The sequence below is a fragment of the Micromesistius poutassou genome (assembly GCF_964030765.1).
Source record: "Micromesistius poutassou genome assembly, chromosome: 8".
NCBI classification, from domain to species: Eukaryota; Metazoa; Chordata; class Actinopteri; order Gadiformes; family Gadidae; genus Micromesistius; species Micromesistius poutassou.
In genome coordinates, this window is record NC_140278.1 from 5272575 (window position 1) to 5292958 (window position 20384).

At 46.1% G+C, this 20384-nt stretch overlaps 1 protein-coding gene across 1 annotated transcript in view; it reads right to left on the reverse strand.

Annotated features, from left to right (window-relative positions):
* cdkal1 (CDK5 regulatory subunit associated protein 1-like 1) overlaps window positions 1–20384 on the reverse strand; it is a gene marked incomplete at its 3' end in the record, with an annotated part of 256138 nt that overhangs the window by 95761 nt on the left and 139993 nt on the right. The window contains exon 11 of the mRNA XM_084471876.1: window positions 8499–8679. Coding sequence (XP_084328002.1) covers window positions 8499–8679 — 181 coding nt within the window. The remainder of the gene's footprint in view (window positions 1–8498; window positions 8680–20384) is intronic.

A 20384-nucleotide genomic window follows, 5' to 3' on the forward strand; every position in this document is an offset into this window, starting at 1 on the left:
GTGTGTGTAAGCCTGTCACCACGGCGATGATGAAAGATGGTTGTTACAACTGGGTCCATCTGTTCGCACCGCCAGAGACGGATGTTACGTCTAGTGGGAAGTGACACTACATGGATGTGCATACAATCACACAAAACAGCATGTGTACGCACGCACACACACGCACACACACACACACACACACACACACACTCTTCATCTGAATCATAAACAAACAGACAGAGCGACCAGAGAGACATAACACAGAGCACATATGGACATGCTGAACACACACATGCACACATGCATGCTCGGCACACACACACACACACACAGACACCTTATAATCTAGACTCCTAGGTAGCCAAGCATCAGTGTAGAACCTCAATTCTCTATTGGTCGTCCCTCAGGAACATCCAAAACCAGTACAATTGATTGTGAACAGGAATGAGTGTTCTGAAAAACCCAGAGCTGACCTCGATTGTATATGTATGTGTGTGTGTGTGTGTGTGTGTGTGTGTGTGTGTGTGCGCATTAGTGGGTCCTGTCTAATCAATACCACAGCCAACAAAGCCTAGAAGACACATAGCTGTCATTTGTAGTTTGCAGTTTTCCAGTCAGAAGATCCACCAAGCTTTGATTGTGTTTCAGTGAAGTTCACACACACACACACACACACACACACACACACACACACACACACACACACACACACACACACACACACACACACACACACACACACACACACACACACACACACACACACCCTTTGCAAACATGTCTGTGTGTTCTTGGGGGCAAGGTAATTGTGACCTTGCCTCAGCCTAAAAGGCCTTTGGCAGCACAGTATGTGCCCTTGTGTCTCTCCCTAATGACAGACAGATGTTAGTACTGAATACCCCCTATCCATGGCTGTGTGTGTGTGTGTGTGTGTGTGTGTGTGTGACTATGGTCTCTTAGGACAATGGCCCTAAGAGAAAAACAGTGACAGTTTATATTCCCTGTGTGTGTGTGTGTGTGTGTGTGTGTGTGTGTGTGTGTGAGTGTAACCACAGAGGTCAGTGGTATGTGTGTGCGTGTATGCGTGTTTTTGTGCACACACATGATGTGTGCATGCTTTACCACAGAGGTCCGTGGCGTGCGCGTGTGTGTGTGTGTGTGTGTGTTGTGATGCCCACAGTGCCTCTTGTCCCTCCTGGTATCGCTGGTGCACCCTTCTCTGCACTATGAAACACGACGGACCCCGTCTCCAATGTAGCGCATTAGCCCGTTTCATCTTCAATATTTACGCAAGCAGATTGTGCAGATAAAAGGAAACCACCTGCCTTCCTTCTCTGGTCCACAACCATTTTCTCTGGTGGATTCAAAGCTCTTACGGCATCTGTTTTTAATGGAAGATAAAGCCTATGATCATGTGTGTGCGTGTGCGTGTGTGTGTGTGTGTGTGTGTGTGTGTGTGACTTGTGGCTGTATTAGAGAGAGAAGCGTGGTTTACATGAAGCACTACAGCGCCGAAGGAGGCAGTGGCTCGCACTATAGAGACACATATGAGAGCCTGAGTTTCTTCAACCAGTGCCAAAAATGCATGGCGACTAAAAAATTGAGGACTTCATCGTATTTGAATACACACCCGGACCAAAGCTCCCGGTTATTTATATTCGCAGGAAAGATGTTGAGCATGTCCCCGGTGTGTAAGTGGGGAATTCATATTTTATATTAATGCATTAAATCAATGAGGATGAGGGGAACAGCCGTGCCAGCTGGGCAAAGAAAAAGGGAGAAAATTACTTGTCTGGGCCCGAGGTGCAGATTGAATCAAATGGCAGGGAGCTCGTCCTCTATAGCCTACCTGCTGCTGTAAGGAAACCCTCATCTTCCAACCCTCAGTTTGACAATCCAAGGAGGCCCCCCCCTCTCTCCTAGCCTTTGAACATTTCTCCCGACGTGGCCAGGAAGACCCGAGCGGAGGGTAATGACGACCATGCGTCGCGCACGGGCGCACGCCAGAGAGATAAACGCCTGACGGCCTCAATTTGAGGACGGAGGAAGCTCAGGAAACAACGTACTGTTCGTTTGCTTTTTTTTTTTTTTTTTCACACCTAAAAATAAAGGCGAGCGATCACACAGGGGGGGGGGGGGGGGCGATGGCGGGCGGTGTCTCGGGAGGGTTTGCCCTGGAGGACGGTTCAGGCTCTTACCAGGGAACAAAGCCCCCACCATCCCTACAGGCACCTGGCTCTGGGCTGAACCATACGTCCCTATGTGCTGTGTAGGTGCTGCCTCCCTCTGATCACCAAACACACAACGCGTGGTGATTCGGCAAACGCCGTCACTTCACGCCGTCTCTTCTACTTTTGGATACATTTTATGATCCAAAAGTGTTTTATGATCCAAAAGTGTTTTATGATCCGTAGTGTCAGTCTGTCTGTCTGTCTGTCTGTCTGCAGACAGACAGACAGGATCGAATCGCCACCCCCCTCGTCTCCAAAGGGCGAGTTATACGTTCAAAGTCTTTCTCTGTGTCCACATGCAAACGAAGGGGGCTGCGATAGAACGTTAGGCGGCGGGTCACGGACTATTAGCCGGGAGTCTGTTGTCATCAATCAATGGCCAGTCAAACGTGCGCCCAGACAGCAACTTAACCGCTAGCGCTACCTTTAATACCGCACTTAGCATACCTTAGCATGCCATTATGTCCCCTGATGTATGTATTAAACGGCTAGTCATTTGACGGTGGCAGCAGACAGAGAGAGTGTGTAAGGAAATGGAAAAGGAAATGGAGAACCCTGCATGAACGCTGCTGCCGCTGCCGCGCGCACGCGTGTGCGTGCGTGCGTGTGTGAATGTGAGTGTGTGGGTGTGTATCTGTTGTGTGCGCGGGCGCAAGTGTGTGTGTGTGTCTTTTGAGTGCATGAGTGTGTGTATCCGTTGTGTGCGGGCGCAAGTGTGTTTGTGTGCGTGCGTGTGTGTGTGCGTGTGTGTGCGTGTGTGCGCGTGTGCATGTGTGTGTGTGTGTCCGAGCATAGATAAATGATGGTGCAGTGGGCTGATGGAGCTAATAGCAACCGGCCAGCTGTTAGCGCTCCGCCAGCAGTCTCAACGCCGCCTGACGGAATAATGGAGTTCTTAACCAATTACAACCAGGGGAAATTAAAAAACACCATCCCACAAGAGCAGTTAATCACCCCCTTCTCACTCTCCCTCTCTCTCTCTCACTCTCCCTCTCTCTCTCTAGTACTACTGGTCTCCCTCTCTCTACAGCTGCTCTCGCGCTCATATCGTGCCTCTCTTTTTTTTCCTCAGTTCTCCCCGCGCTCGCCAAGAGACCTGCTGCCCCGACATACGTTCACACATACAAAGACGCATGTGTAGACATACAAATGTAGTAGACGCACACACACACACACACACACACACAGCCATACGCACACACACACACACACGCGCAGTCTGCCTCAATTTATCAAGGCTAAGTTCCATACACCTGAGGATGATTACGGAGACCCAAGCTAATAGCGCTAGGATACTCCTTTCTTTTTTTCTTTTTTTTTTGCCTTTCTCTGCTGTCAAAGCACTCTCCTCTGGGCCTCTGCTCCCGCTCTGCTCCCCTCCACAGTTTACCTCCGTCCTCATCCATCCTTCCTCATTCTGTCTCTCCAGCCCGCCCCCCACCCCGGACCCCATCCCCGCCCGCCCCCAGGACCCCATCCCTGTGTTTCTGTGGCCGAAGCCCATTCATCACTGGCAATCAGTTGGGGGGGGGGGTACCTAAGGGCTGGAGGGGGGGAGGGGGGAGACAAGGGGGGGGGGGGGTTATGTGTTAAACCCTGCAGAGATTACGGGAAAATCCAAAAAAAACTAAAACACACTGACGAGCCACGCAGTTGGATATCAGGGCCCCGGCTCTCTCTTAGCAATCTCTCGCTTTGTCTTCATGTCTTTGCTTTCTTGTCCTGGCTTTCTTTTTACATTAGGATGCACACATTGAACGTATGTATGTTGTATGTGTGTTTTTTTTTCATGTCTTCATCTCTGACCTCCACCTATGGTTCCTCCCCGAGACTAGCATCTCACATTCCCCTCCATGCAGCTCCCTCCCTCCCTCCCTCCCTCGCCGAACATCCCTTCATCCATCCATCTCCCGCTCCGTTGGACTCGCATCACTGTTGTTCGCCAGACAAACCATCTGGTGCACTTTATTAATGAGTGACCCTTCTGTGTGTGTGTGTGTGTACGCGCGCGCGCACGCGTGTGTGTGTTTGCGTGTGTGCGCGCACACACACACACACACACACACACAAAGATCGCAGCAGGTGCACAACAATATGCGTAAGTAGTGACACAGTGTGTGTCCATGCACGTGTGCATGAGCTGGTGGTGGGCACGCCCCAGTGAGCGCGTTTGATTGTGCGTATGTGTTTATAAGGCAGGTGAACAGGTGCACGATACAGAGCCTCAATCACCCAGGCAGGTGTATTAGTGAGCGCTCCGATACTGATTCATCCATCTCCATGTCTATGCATGCGCTAATGCACCCGAACACACACACGTCCATATATACGTGGTCGCTTACAGCTAATATTAAATGCATGAACAAATATGGTTTGGACTAGAGGTTTGTTTATGGGTATTTAGCTTCTGGTCGGAGTGGTTGCATTCTGTTCAGGATTGCCAAGTGCTAAGCAACATTTTATCCATTCTGACTAGTCTCATTACAGATGTCGGAGAAGGAAAGAAAAGGAAAACATTTTTTGGGGGGTTTTGAAGCTATTTGGTTGTGATCTCCTACCAAGAAATATCAGTTAACATTCATTGAAACAGGACGCATTGCTGCATTTGCCTTTCTGTCACACACGTTGATGGCCTTCAGCTGGGCAACACAGACCATAACAACAGCCGGCAAAGACACCGTGAGTGGGTTTCAAGGCAGAGTGCTCCAGACTACTGCTGCTGCTGCTGCGGCTACCTGACTATCAAACACATGGGGGCCGTCTGGGGAGCCAAATCAAGGCCCAGATGAGTGCTTCCACGGCAATAAAAGACAAACGGACAAGGAGACCAGAGAGCCGGTAGATAGTGAGTGAGATTGAGATAGACAGAGATAAGAAGGAGAACAGTAGGAAAATAAAGGACGAGAGAGAGAGAGAGAGAGAGAGGGAGAGAGAGAGAGAGACAGAGAGAGAGAGGGGTGGGGGGTTGCAGGGAGTTTGGCGGGGTGGGAGAGCCTCCAGGACAGCAGGTTTCTGCTCCTGAGGAGTGGAGGAGGAGCAGGGGAGCAGGGAGGGAGAAAGAGAATGGCATATGAAGGAACTCCACTTGAAAGAGGCATAGTTTGACTTTGATATGAGAAAGCGAGTGAGTGAGCATGCCAGACAATCACAGAGAGAATCAGAGAGAGAGAGAGAGAGAGAGAGAGAGAGAGAGAGAGAGAGAGAGAGAGAGAGAGAGCGCATAGGGTAGGAACAGTGGAGACAGGAGAGATAGACCTATAGAGGGAAGCACTGTCAGCCAGATGGCTATATAGGATGTAACTTGGAAGAACAAAGTTGGAGTTGGAGGGGAGGCGAAGGCAGAAGGGCTTTGATTGTGAATTTGGATGTGATTCTGATGCTCTGAAGTTGGGCAAAAAAAACTGTAGCTGTTGCATTGTGTTGTGCATCAGAAAGATATATCTAAGTGTGTGTGTGTGTGTGTGTGTGTGTGTGTGTGTGTGTGTGTGTGTGTGTGTGTGTGTGTGTGTGTGTGTGTGTGTGTGTGTGTGTGTGTGTGTGTGTGCGCACGCGGGATTGGGGGCCCTAAATATTGAATAAGATGTTTCATATATTCTTTTGAGTCCTCTCCTTATTGTTGCTATGTTTGTAATCATGATGAGATCATTAGATGGCTTTATTCCAAAGCAGGCATATCTGTTGAATATCCTCTGTCTTAGAAATGTTACGGTTGGATTTCACGTGCCTGTCAGTTTTTAACTTGCTTCCGTAACCGCGTTACCGAAGGGGTGTGTAAAACGGGATAAAGAAATGCTAATCCCTCAACTGGATAACGACCGTAACGTGGTTACCCGGCCAGACCGGGTTTCCCCTCTGCATGTTAACGTACTGAGTATTTGGGTTACTATAAAATAAAGTGATTTGATAACTAATACCGCTAAACCACAGTACAACGAAAACTGTCTGAAATACAAGAAAACACCCATGCAAAGAGCAAATTGTGATGAATAAAAAGACAATAATTGGTCATGCAATCAAGCAGGAATCACAGCTGGTTCCCACCTGGCTGTGGTTTTTGTCCATTGGCCAGTAGATGTCAACATATCTGGCCACATTGGCCATGCAACAGGAAACCAACTGCAAGAGCCAACTCTGGTTGGCACCCTTGGTAACGAGAATACAATTACCATTATGCTTGTTTATATCTTCTAGGTTAGATTAAGATGTTGTATGTTAATCATTACATTATGACTTTCTAGGTCTAATTCATTTGTATAAATGAAGTATGAAGCTTTGTTTTCGGATTTCAAACAAATTAACTTATACATTGCAAAACTGATTTGGTGCATGCATAGTTTATATATGGTTTTATTGAGTGGCACACTTTGCATTGACACCTTTGAAATGTACTTTATAGTGCTTCGTGAAAAAAATTTCAATTAACACAAACCACTCCGATACAAACACATCTGTTATAATATAAGTGTGTTTTTATATATACATCTGCTACGCCAAGAGCCAAGGCTAAAGTTTTTCTTGGATTTTACACTTTTAAAGCTCACGTTTTTCAATATTGTATTCCAAAGAAATATATAATTTCATGTCATTGTCTGTCAGACTTGTTAGCAATATCAAAGTGCCCACTCATTCAAACATGCCTGAAAGAAACATTCAAAGATAAAAACCTAAAAATATAAAGACACGAGCACACACATACTTTCCCGATGATGCCTGCCTTAAAGAGCTTGCCGGATTAGTAACATTAAAATTCATCAGAATTCTTCAGAAATCATGACAGAATTGGAACAGCGTTCTTTTGTACACATGGAGATGACACAAGGTTGGGCTGCATTTCCCTGATAGAAATGTGGGAGTATTACTTGGGAATAGACCACGGGTAAACTCTCTCTCACACACACACACACACACACACACACACACACACACACACACACACACACACACACACACACACACACACACACACACACACACACACACACACACACACACACACACACGTTCATAAATCCCATATGCAGAGGAACGTAAGGGAAGAGGAGGGAGGCCAGGTTTCAAGCTGTCACTTCTCGTCACCGCTGAACCTTATCACACGCGTTAAGGCGCTAGAAACAACATTGGTGAAGTGATGAGGTAAAACACAGCCTGCGTTCAATAACAAAGTAGGAACTCAGGACGGTTCTACAATTCATAGTGTGTCAGAGCGTGTGCGTTATACGTAGCGCTGAACAAAGCTCTATAATTATCAATCCTCCCGTTCACATCTCTACCACTTCACTGACTTCACCCAAAATGATTCACATGCTCGGGAGTCTTTTCACTTTTACTTTGTGTGTCTTCTCCCTTCCCTCCTTCTCTCCGTCCGTAGACACAGGATAACAAGGGAGCCGGATAGTGTGGGGGTTAAGGTATTCCAATGCCAGACAAAAGGTGCTGGTTCCGATCCAGCCTAACCGAGGCAGGCGCCGTTGAGCAAGATGTCTTACCCATTCCTGAATCACTGTATTGCTGTTGACCCTCTTTGGACAAAAATATATTTTAAATGACTGTGTGATGAATAATTCATAATTTTACTGTGGCAATCTTGAAGATTTTCATGTTAATAAATGTCTGTTAATTCACTATCTGTCACCTATGAGGTACCACGATGGTGATAAGCCTATGGCCGACTGATGAAAGCCCTTGCATTTGCAGGATTATGAATTTTATGAACCGGTTGTCGGTGGTGACACTTATCTCTCTGTGAAAAATTAGCGCTTATCACCAAAGGTGTCTCCGAATGGAATTTAATGAAAATCTTTGAGATTGGCACTTTAAAAATCTCACATCTTTAAATTGAATATTACATTTCAATCTCTGGTTCCGTCTCTCCTGGGTCTACGTTCTGGTTCTGGTTCCCAGGGTCAACTTTCTGGTTCCTTGTTTCTACGTTCTGGTTTCTGTCTTCCCTGGTTCTACGTTCTGGTTCTGTCTTCCCCGGGTCTACGTTCTGGTTCTGGTTCCCTGGGTCAACTTTCTGGTTCCTTGGTTCTATGTTCTGGTTCTGTCAGCCCTAGGTCTACGCTCTGGTTCTGTCAGCCCTGGGTCTACGTTCTGGTTCTGTCAGCCCTGGGTCTACGTTCTGGTTCTGTCAGCCCTAGGTCTACGTTCTGGTTCTGTCAGCCCTAGGTCTACGTTCTGGTTCTGTCAGCCCTAGGTCTACGCTCTGGTTCTGTCAGCCCTAGGTCTACGCTCTGGTTCTGTCAGCCCTAGGTTTACGTCCTGGTGCTCGCTGTGTGAACTCACCACGTGGGCCGGGACCTGCTCCATCTTGGCGGCGGGGGTGCCGGGCCGGGGATAGAACTGGTTGATGAAGAGGCTTGGGAAGCGGTACTGCCTGACCAGCTCCAGCGTCTCCTGGAAGTCCGCCTCCGTCTCGCCCGGGAAGCCGCAGATGATGTCCGTGGCGATGGTTATACCGGGAACCCTGGGAGGGGTCGAGGGAACGTCGGCGTGAATTAAAGACAATCCCGCCGACTTTCTCCGTTCGTCTTTTCTCATTTCATTTGCAGTCGTTACCGTTCAGTCCATTATTTTGAATTTCAACTGCCTGTGAAAATGAAAAAGAATTATAATAATCAAGCTTTCATTTCCCCAAAGCTTGCTTTAAAAAAAGGAAATCCTTTGTGTTGCTAATTTGTTTCCTTTGCAAGGGAGCCAGACAGGGGGAGTTGAGGTATGTGCCGGGTGAATCAGCACATGGCAGCATGTGCTCATACTTATACAATCACTCTACGCTCATAAATTACGACTATTGAGAGACCTCCAACCACTGACTGACCGGGTGCGCGGTGAAGCAGGACATTCTGATATTTAAACCTATTTTTATTTTTTTTTTACATTCGCAGAAAAGTTTAGTTTGAAACTAGGCTGCAACACTGTTGGAGCGTTAGCTTGATACAAAGCAAACTCTTTTTAAAAGGTAAAATATACTGGGGTTTGCGCTTGAATTAAACTGTATGTCGCACCACAAATGTAAGGAAACACAACAAGTTTTAGTGCTACTCATTGAACAAGGTTCTGGATATTTGCCTTGACAGACGGTTAATTAGAACCCATGGGTCGATGGAGGCCTGGGTATTGAAAAGCAGACCATCTTAAGCTTGTCCAGGCCATTCCCGCAGTCTTTCAACCAATCACAATCTGATTAGCAGTCCCAGCCAACAGTCTTTAGTGATTCATTATCGACCTGTCGGCTCATCGGATTAATCCCAGCCAATGGGAATGGACGAGTCGATTAGCTCTGAGACTTCTGTCAGTATTGACAATGGCAAAATGGCCATCAATTCTAGAAGACACAAGTCATAGATGCTGTGCCTTCAACGTTTGGAGGATATAAATACATGCAGGGGCCCCAGAACAAGGGAGGCCAGGGTTTGAACACTTAGTTTTACGTGTATAATGAATGATGTGTCATTGTGTTTAAACACAATACATACTGAGATCTTGACATGTTCTGTACATGTTAACTAATTCACATAAAGACCAGACAGGAGAGGACCTGAACTTGCAGGTTGAATATAACACTGATAGACTTTGCGACTGGAGCTCTCCAACAAGCAGTCTGCTTCCAAAGTCTGACATCATATCCTATAGAGGAAACTCCTGTGCTTTCCCGGAGTAGATCTGAAGACAGAGGTCGATACAGGCCTGGAAATCAATGTCCAATGCTAGCGAGGATAACTATTGATCAAAAGACAAAGATGGGGATGATAGGGAGAGGAGCACACAGAGGCTGTTTCCTTGCATTACACATTCATTACAAATAAGCTATATACCTGCGGCATGAGCTGTTAAGCTTTATAGGAGCCCACTGGCTAGCACGCTTGCTAGTTTTTATTCCAATGTGTGAAACAGGGTCTGACTTTCTGAACTTCTTTCTGAACTTTTACCCACAAGCCTCTCACATACGAGTATTGATAGATGTATCCGTAATAAAGATATAAGGAGGATTTAGCAACACAAAGATATAGACCTTTGTAGGAGACATATGACAAACATTTAGACAGGTGAGACAAGCAGAGTTATAGCTTATCACACATTAAAGAACGAGACACACATCGCTGCAGGAAACTAAACCGGGAAATTGAGAGCGCACACAACAAAAGAGGTTAAGAATAGAGTAGGAAGGAAAATAAATTTTCTCTCCTATCGACAACAAGATGCATCTTTAATCACATTAACTTCATGCCTCTGCTCCTGAACGATAACCCCTGACCTATTGATGAGTTCCAATTGGCTGACAGTCATTAATATTAACCAGTAGCCTGCAGGCACAGGCATCCTTGACCTCTCTCTCCTCTGCCTGACTACCCCTTGGGAGTGTGTCGAGAATCTGCATGGAATGAACAAATGGATTAAACACTAACATCCCTCCCATGATTAGGGCTAACCTTTCACAGTGCTTATCACACACTTCTCATCCACAATTATTACATTAAATAATGCTCTAACACATTTTGTCCCCTCAAGGAACACGCATGGAGGCATCACCTCAAACACGCCACGGTAACGCCGACAAATTAAGTGAAAGTCACTCACAAAGAGGAAACTTCTCGATCACAGTTTGTGGGGATGAGACTGGTCATGTCGGTATTTTCCTATGCATAGCGATCCTCAAAAGGTCTGCCTTGCATTCATTTCGGCCAGCCGACTGAGTTTACTGTTTGAGAGTTTCCCAAGACTATTCTTTAGAATAAGTACAGTTATGACCCAAACCAAAGAGTTGAAGTCTAAGTGCTAACCCCTCATTTCAGCTCCAATTTGAACACTTTTAATTTAGAAAAATGCCCGTTGGGCTGAGAGTGCTAGGAATGAGGGGGAGGTGTTATCGCCATGGTTACAACCCATGCCACCTTTGTGATATTTCTTAAAGCCAGGCACTTTGTTGTGTATGAGTGTTGTGTTGAGCAATCCTGTGTCTAAATTGGTCCGCAGACTGTGGCAATGGTCACAGCGTTGGAGCATTATAATGAGCGATGTTGATAAAATGCACCACACACCGTTGTGTTATAGCATGAGAGCCGAGGAGCTTAACTCTCTCTCAGATATGCCCATGGACATCAACCACATCCACCATGTGCTCCACACAGCCACACACAGACCTTGCCACTGGTGGAGCTTGTCATCATGAAAAGGACTGACCTGGAGTTCAGAGCGGAGCAGAACATTCACACGGGTTGGTGTGGAATGACAAAGACCTTGCACTTTACTCCTGTTTTCTCCTAATTATGGCGGTATTTCACCCTGACAACGTGGACTATATTGCTTCAGCCCATTTATTCCAGAGCGTGAATATCCCTTGAAAACCACTATCTTTGAAATGTTAATGCTATTCAAAACTTTGCAAATTACCATGTTTAAAACAAAACAAAATAGATTTTGGGTTCATTACCCTTTTAATAAGCATATATTTATGAGTGTGGATACAGTTTGCATACAAGGCGATACAGAAGATGCATGTGCTTCCATGAAATGAAGGTAAAAATGTATTGCTTCCAAACTTAATGTAAAAAGTTCCAAATAATGCACACAAGCTGCGCGAGAGACTGCAATGAGACATGAGTGGAAGGAGAGAGAAATAGTGAGCTATAACACGGTGCGAATTGGCTCACTAAAGGTGTAGGGTGAGATAAAAAAATACGGTGATGGACGTTATACACACACATGCATGTGCACAGAGACACACACACACACACACACACACACAGTGGTTCTGACACCTCCAGCTTCCAGATCTTTAGGTGACGAGGGTGTGATGTGTGACACTAATGAACGTGAAGTGCACTGATGCTCCGCACTGAACGAGAGGTAAGACAGCGAGGTAAAGGGTAAGGGAGGCTGATGGGTGGGAGAGAGAGAGAGAGAGAGAGAGAGAGAGCGAGAGACAAGAGTCACAAAGAGTAAAGACAGCAGTAGGTAATTAGACAGTATCTTGACAAGGTGGGTGCAGAGCGATGGGTTGTAGTTCAAATTAAAAACCATGGACAAAAAACAGACTGAACAAATGCACGGCCAATTAACGTGGGAATGATTACATATTACACACACATTAGTGTGACTTTTGCTTTGAGAACAAGGAGCTACAGTATATTTTAGCGGTGAGATACAAAAGAGTGAAAAGATTGAACCCCAGCCCCCGGAAATGTGTTAACAGATGATGGCTGGTTTAAGCAGTCTGAACCGGCTGGTTTAAGCAGTCTGAACCGGCCAGTTGAGTCGGACTGATTGGACATTGCTACAATATCAATAAACAACGGCATGTTGCACTTCCTCTAGACAAGCACTGTCAAACTGCCACCATACGCTAATGACAAACAGCATTTAATAATGTAATAATGGTGGCAGCGTTTTTGTGTGTGGAGCACTCCAGCGTGCGTGATTGGGTGGGCATTGACATTGTGCAGTGTCAACGCTCTCAATGCCATGGATGAAAAGCAAATCCTTCAATTCAGTGTTTCTGTTGATTTGCATGAGCCATGTAATTCGGTGTGTGTGTGCCGACGCACGTGTGTGTGTGTGTGTATGTGTGCAGCGGACGATCCTGTCTTTAGCCTTAGTGTAGTTGTACTGGTAGTTCAGGCAGGAACACAGCCGTGGCACAATGTATACCACTTCAAAACTAACTTTTTGTACACACACACACACACACACAGACACACACACACACACCATGTCAGGTGTATCACCTGCTCGTTTTGTGCCTACACACATATGGGGCTGCGGCACTAGGCTTTAATGTATGTGTGAGTGTGTGTGGATTGTGTGTGTGTCTGTGTGTGTGTGTGTGTGTGTGTGTGTGTATGTGTGTGTGGCTCACAGCACAACAGCTGTGTGTGCGCAGCCCTACTGATTAGATGAAGGCAAGGCCAGGGGGACAGCCTTCTCCCAGAGAAAGAAGACAAACAAAAGAAACCGCACACGCAAAAGGCTGAATGTATGCAGCAAGGAGCTTTAGGGAAGGAGAGAGAGACAGGAGGGAGGGGGGGAGAGAGAGATAGAGACAGAGAGAGAGACAGGCGGGAGGGGGAGAGAGAGATAGAGACGGAGAGAGAGCCAGGAGGGGGACAGAGAAAAAGAGAAGAAGAGAAGGAGAGAGGAGGGGAGAGAGAGGGAGGGGGGGACAGAGACAGACAGACAGAGGGAAAGATGAGTGCCGAAGAGAGACAATCTGGGAAGGTAAACATTTACCTGTTCATCTGTCAGAGAACACGCTACCCATCTGTGCTGCAGAGAGTGGGTGATTGTATGTGCGTTTGAGTGAGTGCATATTTAAGTGTGTGTGTGTGTTCTATGAAATGGTAATATGCAGCACACTGGAGCCAGTCATCCGTAGGTGTTGAATGGAGAGAGAGAGAGAGAGAGAGAGAGAGAGAGAGAGAGAGAGAGAGAGAGAGAGAGAGAGAGAGAGAGAGAGAGAGAGAGAGAGAGAGAGAGTGAAAGAGCAAGTGTAGGGATGTGGAGAGTATGTTGTTAATAGCCAAAGTTGAGAAAAACCGTCTCACTCTTTAGCAATATTGACTTGGTTTCCTTCGAAGGCTGTGTGCGTGCGTGTGTGCGCGTGTGCGTGCGTGCGTGCGTGCGTTACTGTTCGGGCACGTGTGTGTGAGGATGACTTGGAGAGTAGGGAGCCACCAGGTCGCAGTGTGATAATTGAAATAACTGCAGGAAGAATTGGCTGTGAACATGCACCAACGCAAACGCACATTTTACACCAGTTCTCCCCGTGGCGTGGACTTGTTCTGCCTGTAAGCAAACACCTACACCTGGAAAATGATTCCCATGGTCCACGCCACTAGATCCGTTTCCCATTTCCTCAATGACACAAGTTACATTGTTTCTATATTTATGGCAACCAAAACACCTTCTTAAGGATTTATGTTTTGTTGGTGATGTATGTGCAGTGACAATAGAGCAAAACAACCTGGTGAGGGACGAGGCTTCTGACGGGGGAGATTTAGGGTGTGGTCCTGATGAGTGGCGGCAGTGTTAGCGGCCAGCTAATGGTGCAGATGGATGGCAGCTCCATTAAGGGGGGGGGGGGGGAGAGAGAGAGAGAGAGAGGGGGTTGAGGGGGGAGCGAGTGGTCCTCCTCATCGAGACACATCTCCTGATGGGTAAAGGATAATGGTGAGGGGGTTAAGGTGGCGGCTGCGTGGGTTGCGTCGGAGCGCTGGCAGGTAATTGGCCGGATAAAGCTTTGTCCATGTCCAGGCTGTGAACCGGTTAGACTTTGCCCTCCGAACGAGGTCTGACCAGACCCCGGCTGGGGATGCTTTGATGAGGCCGAGCTGCTGATATCCAAGCTATGAGTCCCGACAGATCCTTCAAGATCCTCCTCATCACCATCATCATCACAACCGCCCCCCCCACCCTGTATTCTGATGGCGCTCTAAACCCTCAACCCGGGCCCGGCCTGTGTCTCCCTGAGCCCTTTGTAGCGTGCTCAGACTCTGTTGTCGCGTGACCTGAAGAATCATAGTGGCGCTTTGGCTGGCAGTGTGTACTGCTAGGGCCTGAGAGCATCCTCTCTTGTACATGTTGTGCAAAAGAATAGAGAATCATACATTGTGATTACACAGCTATGTACAAGTGCATCAGTGTTACTTTGGTTTGGTTGTATGTGGGCCAAACGCATATGAATAAGTGACTAACCTGATGAAATGATTCCATTTACTGTATATATAGAATCTGTAATGAAGCCAACACTGGGATCGTTAGCCCACTGCGCCTGATGGATTTCTGGATGGATTCATCTGGCGAGTAGGGCAGCACGTACAGGCTGTTGAAATGGGAACAATATAACTTTAGAATATTAGGAAGGAAAGGGGATTTGGTACTACTACTAGGCCATGTCCAATCACCATCTCACATAGCCTGATGACGTGCTGATGTGGCAGTTTCAAAAAAATAATTTATAAAAGTGCAAGGAGATATGTACATGTTGGGTAAAATCTGTGCTTCTGAACTGGAGCGCTCGCACACGCACACACACACACACACACACGATTGCTAGGAGACACGCACGGAAACGGCAGTGTGATAGGACCATGTCCGTGAACAGATGAGAGCATGTTATATCTAGGGCTCTTAATTTGTGCCATGCATGGAAGCGGGACTGAGCCCCCCCATCCCCCCCCCACCACTCCCACTTTCTCTCCTGCTGTTCCCCCTCTCTACAGTTACCTCTCCTCAGATCATTACTGCTTCTTCTTTTTCCACCCATCTCTCTCTCTTTGACGCACTCGGTAACTCCCACTCTGGCCAAGTCTCTCTCGCTCTCACCCTCTCCCCCCCCCACCCCCACTCTCCCTGCAGCCTTTTTTCTCTGAGATGATGTATTTCATCAGGCAGTCTTTGAAGCTGTAAGCAGACGCATTGAGGAGATTAAATAGAATGATTAATTTCTCATGAACCTCACAAACACTGGCCATCTTGAACCCCGCGTGTGCGGAGCAGCGAGCCCCACACCACCGGGATAAACGTACGCAGCAGTGCACCAACAACAAGGACAGAGGCAGGTGGGCTGACGGGGGGGGGGGGGGGGGGGGCGCTTAGTGTGTGGCGGTGCCATATGCGAGACTTGATTTAATTAAAAGCAGCGCATAGGCCTTCATTTGTCAAACAGAAGGAAACTTTTTCCTTAAATTCCAGATTTAATAAAAAAAAACAATACAGCCGTTATATTTGGTGAAAGACATTTTTTTAATTTAAAAACGCACAATAACAAACCCAGAAGTCAAGTGGAAATAATCTATTCTCATTTGAATTAATGAATTAGTCCACTTGATTTGGCACTTTACTTTGGATAAAAGCAGTGGCGTCATTTTAATTTCACAGATGGAAACAAACTTTCAGAGTTAGTTCCTTTCCTACAAGTGAAGGCAGAATTTATTTTGGTACGATAACACATTTACTCTTTTCTAGCAAAATGACAAAATAGCAGAATTAGAACATGCTAGTGCCATGTTGAAGTGGTGAAATTGAATTTCTGAGAAAGTAGTAAAACTTTCAGATGAAGTGGTGAAACAGTTTTACAGATAAGATGGTGAAACTGTATTTCAGATGAAGGGGTGAAACTGTATTTCAGATGAAGTGGTGCAACTGTATTACAGATACAATGGTGAAACTGTATTTCAGATGAAGGGGGGGAAACAGTTTTACAGATAAGATGGTGAAACTGTATTTCAGATGAAGGGGTGAAACTGTATTTCAGATGAAGTGGTGCAACTGTATTACAGATACAATGGTGAAACTGTATTTCAGATGAAGGGGGGGAAACAGTTTTACAGATAATATGGTGAAACTGTATTTCAGATGAAGGGGTGAAACCGTTTACAGATAAGATGGTGTTTCTGTATTTCAGATGAACTTATAAAACTGTATTGCAGGTGAAGTGTTGAAACTGTTTCACAGATAAGGTGGTGAAACTGTATTTAAGATGAGCTAGTGGGACTGTATTCCCCCTCCCACCTGTACTTCCTCCCCTGCTGAGGGAGGAGCCAGCACATTAGGCTCCACCTTCCTGTCTGAACATGTTAACACTGCATTTGGAGATTTTTTTAATCCTCTCATAAACACTTAAATTTAAAAAAAATTGTCCTTGAACCATGATGTCGTTCAGCCCTGGCCCACCAGTGACCCACTGTCACTCAGATCAGTCATTTGGATTAGTTTTAGTGGGCCACTGTTGCCTAGGTTTCTGACAAAATGCCACATGTTTTAAAACGTACAGCATTAAACCAGGACTTGTTTACCCAGTTGCTTTGAGTGTACTTCTTGACCTCTTCAAAAGTACCAAATAAACGTTGGCAGCATTGAAGCACATAACAAAAAAAAAACATTTTTGTTCAAATAAGTTGCCAGAAGGTCAAAAGTTAATTGATTGCAGTCCACATAATTGCATGAGTGCTTTCTGAGCAGTACTTGTGTGATGGTTAATATATTAGAAAGGCCATCGCGATTTTAGTTTGAGGTTTTGATTGTAGTGTTTTAGCAAATACCCAATGACCCTATGTCCACTATTTATATTAAATAATCACAAAAATATATTATGGCAACATAATAAATAATCCAATAAAATAAAAAAATATATTATGGCAACACATAGTTACGTGGTATACTCTGAGGAAGCATTAATTGCACATTATGACGTTTTTTGGTAACTTGAGAGTTTAATTATATAAATCAAGCCTAGATAATTTCCCTGTACAGAGAATGCCACTGGATTGGCTGTGCTTGGCCCTTTCAATGAGAAAATATAGCCTAGCCAACCTCCTTAAGTCTAATAACAAGAGAATAAACAATAACTTCATGCACTCCACATCTAACCCTGATCCTGCATGTGCAATAAGAGAGAAATGCAGACAAATTTGATTCAGAAAGAAACCCCTCTGAAAGGGTTAGGGTATGTCAAATACTCCATAAACAAACTATTGGATTCACTGCAGCTAAACCAGGATTAATTAACCTGTAGAAACCTCTGGTGAGGCACGTACATCGCCAACGACAATGTACAAAACTCCTCTGCAGCGTTACATAAGGGTGAACTCCAGAGGATCCACAACACTTGAGACAAAGATTGAGAACATCCTGTTCCTGGGTTGTCTGGCAAGGAATCTTGCTCCACCACAGTGCTACGGATACAAGATTGACAACAACACACAGACACAGAGAGAGAGACATAGACAGAGACAGAGAGAGAGTGAGAGTGAGAGAGAGTGTGGGAGTCAGTGAGTGAGAAAGAGAGTTAGAGAGAGAAAGAGTTAGAGCGAGAGAGAGGGAGAGAGTGAGACTCAGAGAGAGAGAGAGAGAGAGAGAGAGAGAGAGAGAGAGAGAGACACCCATCACACAACAATCCTATCAGTGTTTACCCCTGCCCGACATCTGTGCGGGCGTGCACAGCCCCCACACAAACACACACAGATAAAACGGCCATGATGTGCCGACGGTGGAACTGTGCGTGAGAACGCTGAGCCTACTGGTGGGGAGGAGAGATTACGGTGGAAAAAAAAAGAATGACTCAAGAGAAATATGATATGAGGAGAGAGAGAGAGAGAGAGAGAAATATGATATGAGGGGAGAGAGAGAGCAAGAGAGAGAGAGAGAGCGAGAGAGAGAAAGAGAGCAAAAAGAAAAGACCAGAGGGAGGGAGAGATAGGCATGCAAGTCAAACAAACCCGTCAGAGTTGAGTGAGCCATAGAGGTATCGGCGGTTGACAAAGGCACCTTCCTCGTCAACTGAAACTAATATTGACACATCGACGCGCTCACAAGCATTACAACCGCCGGCGGAATTTAAGCAACTAATCAAATACTTGAGTAAACAACAAATATGTATTTCATCTGAGAAGGAACAATACCGTTCATTTCACCTTTTCACTTTGGTATCCGAAAGTTGAAAGGAAAGTGAAATGGTTCCTCAGCAGATATAACCAAACACAGGGAGGGAGAGAGAAGGGGGAAGAGAGAGAGAAGGAGAGAGAGAGAGAGAGAGAGAGAGAGAGAGAGAGAGAGAGAGAGAAGGGGAGAGAGAGAGAAAGAGAGAAGGGGAGAGAGAGAACGAGAGAAGGGGAGAGAGAGAGAGCAAGAGTGTGTGTGTTTGTGTGTGCTTGTTGGAGTGTGTGTGTGCTTGGTGGTGTGTGTCTGAGTCTGCGTGTGTGCACGTGTGTGCGTCTGTGTGTTTTAATGGGTCTGAGTGGGAGGAGATTATTGAGCTTGTTGTTTTGCCACCTGCTATGTGTGACCACTGGGAGGAATAGAGTTTCACCTCTGCTCTGACAAGTTCTTAGGACACACACAAACACACACACACACACGCACAGCCTCCCTAGCATTAGTGTCAACAAACCCTATGCATCTGTTTTTCACAGCCGTGCATATTAACTTGAGATGCGTTTTCTTCATGAGTTTTCATGGAATTCATGAGCGTTATCACTCTCTCGACAGGTTCAACAAAACCAGTTGATCGGGTCATGAGACCTGGAGGGCCCACACAAAACCAGTATATGTGTGTACATTCACAACAGAATCCCCAACGGCCCAGCAACAGTTATTCTCCTCCATCCTAGTTTCTCCTCGTCCTCCCTCTCTCCAAATCCCCTTCTCTCACCTCCTCCTCTCTGCTCTCCCATAAACGTGTGGTTTGCGGAGAGGAAATGAGGTATAATCCAGAGGAAGTGTCAACAAGAGGGTGATGCAGTGGGAACTGCCAACAGTCGTTATCTACAAGCCCCCACACACACACACACACACACACACACACACACACACACACACACACACACACACACACACACACACACACACACACACACACACACACACACCAACAACCAGGTCTTTACGTTGTTGAAGTTAATGAGTCGTTCTCTGTTGGGTTTCCTGCTTTTCTAAATCCAAGCCGATCCGAAAAGCTGGGCTTGTTGACATACACACATTTGAACACAAACACCAACACACACGCACACAGGAAGATCTACAGGAAGGTTAAATCTTGTTTTTACTCACAGACACTCATGGACTCAATGACACGGAACAAAAAACTAAACTGAAGTATCAGTGTTGCCGGTTTCTCAGCCCTATGACATGACTTTGAATTAATACGATGAAGTCAACCTCAAGAAATACTCCAGGACTGAAAAGAAAAGGAAATGTAAAATTGTGTTTTATGACATATAATGTCTAACAGTGTTATGAATGATCAGATGTCTTACTCCGGGACAGGAAAAAAAAAAAAAAAGACTTGCGGTTCCGGGCCTCACAGTCATTTGCTATTCACGAACCACCACAGTGAAGGCCACAACTTTGAAAACATTGAAACAGACACAACAGATTCAACGTGGGATCTGCCTGATTGGCAGCCCTCTGTGAGGTGGCTCTGAAGGGGGAAGCAGGCCGAAACTTGTGAGCCACCGAAAGCCCATCCGCGAGTGCGTACATCTGTCTCACACCATGTACCCCCCCCCCCCCCCCCCCCTGTCAAAAACAACTCAAACCCATCCGCCCTCCGGACACATGCATCAACAGGAAGGCAGCTGGGAGCGACAAACAAGCACGCGGGCCCGGGTACACGGTTGTTGACGTATGTGAGAAAGGTGACGGTAGGCAGCAACATTACCAACAGCGGACAAC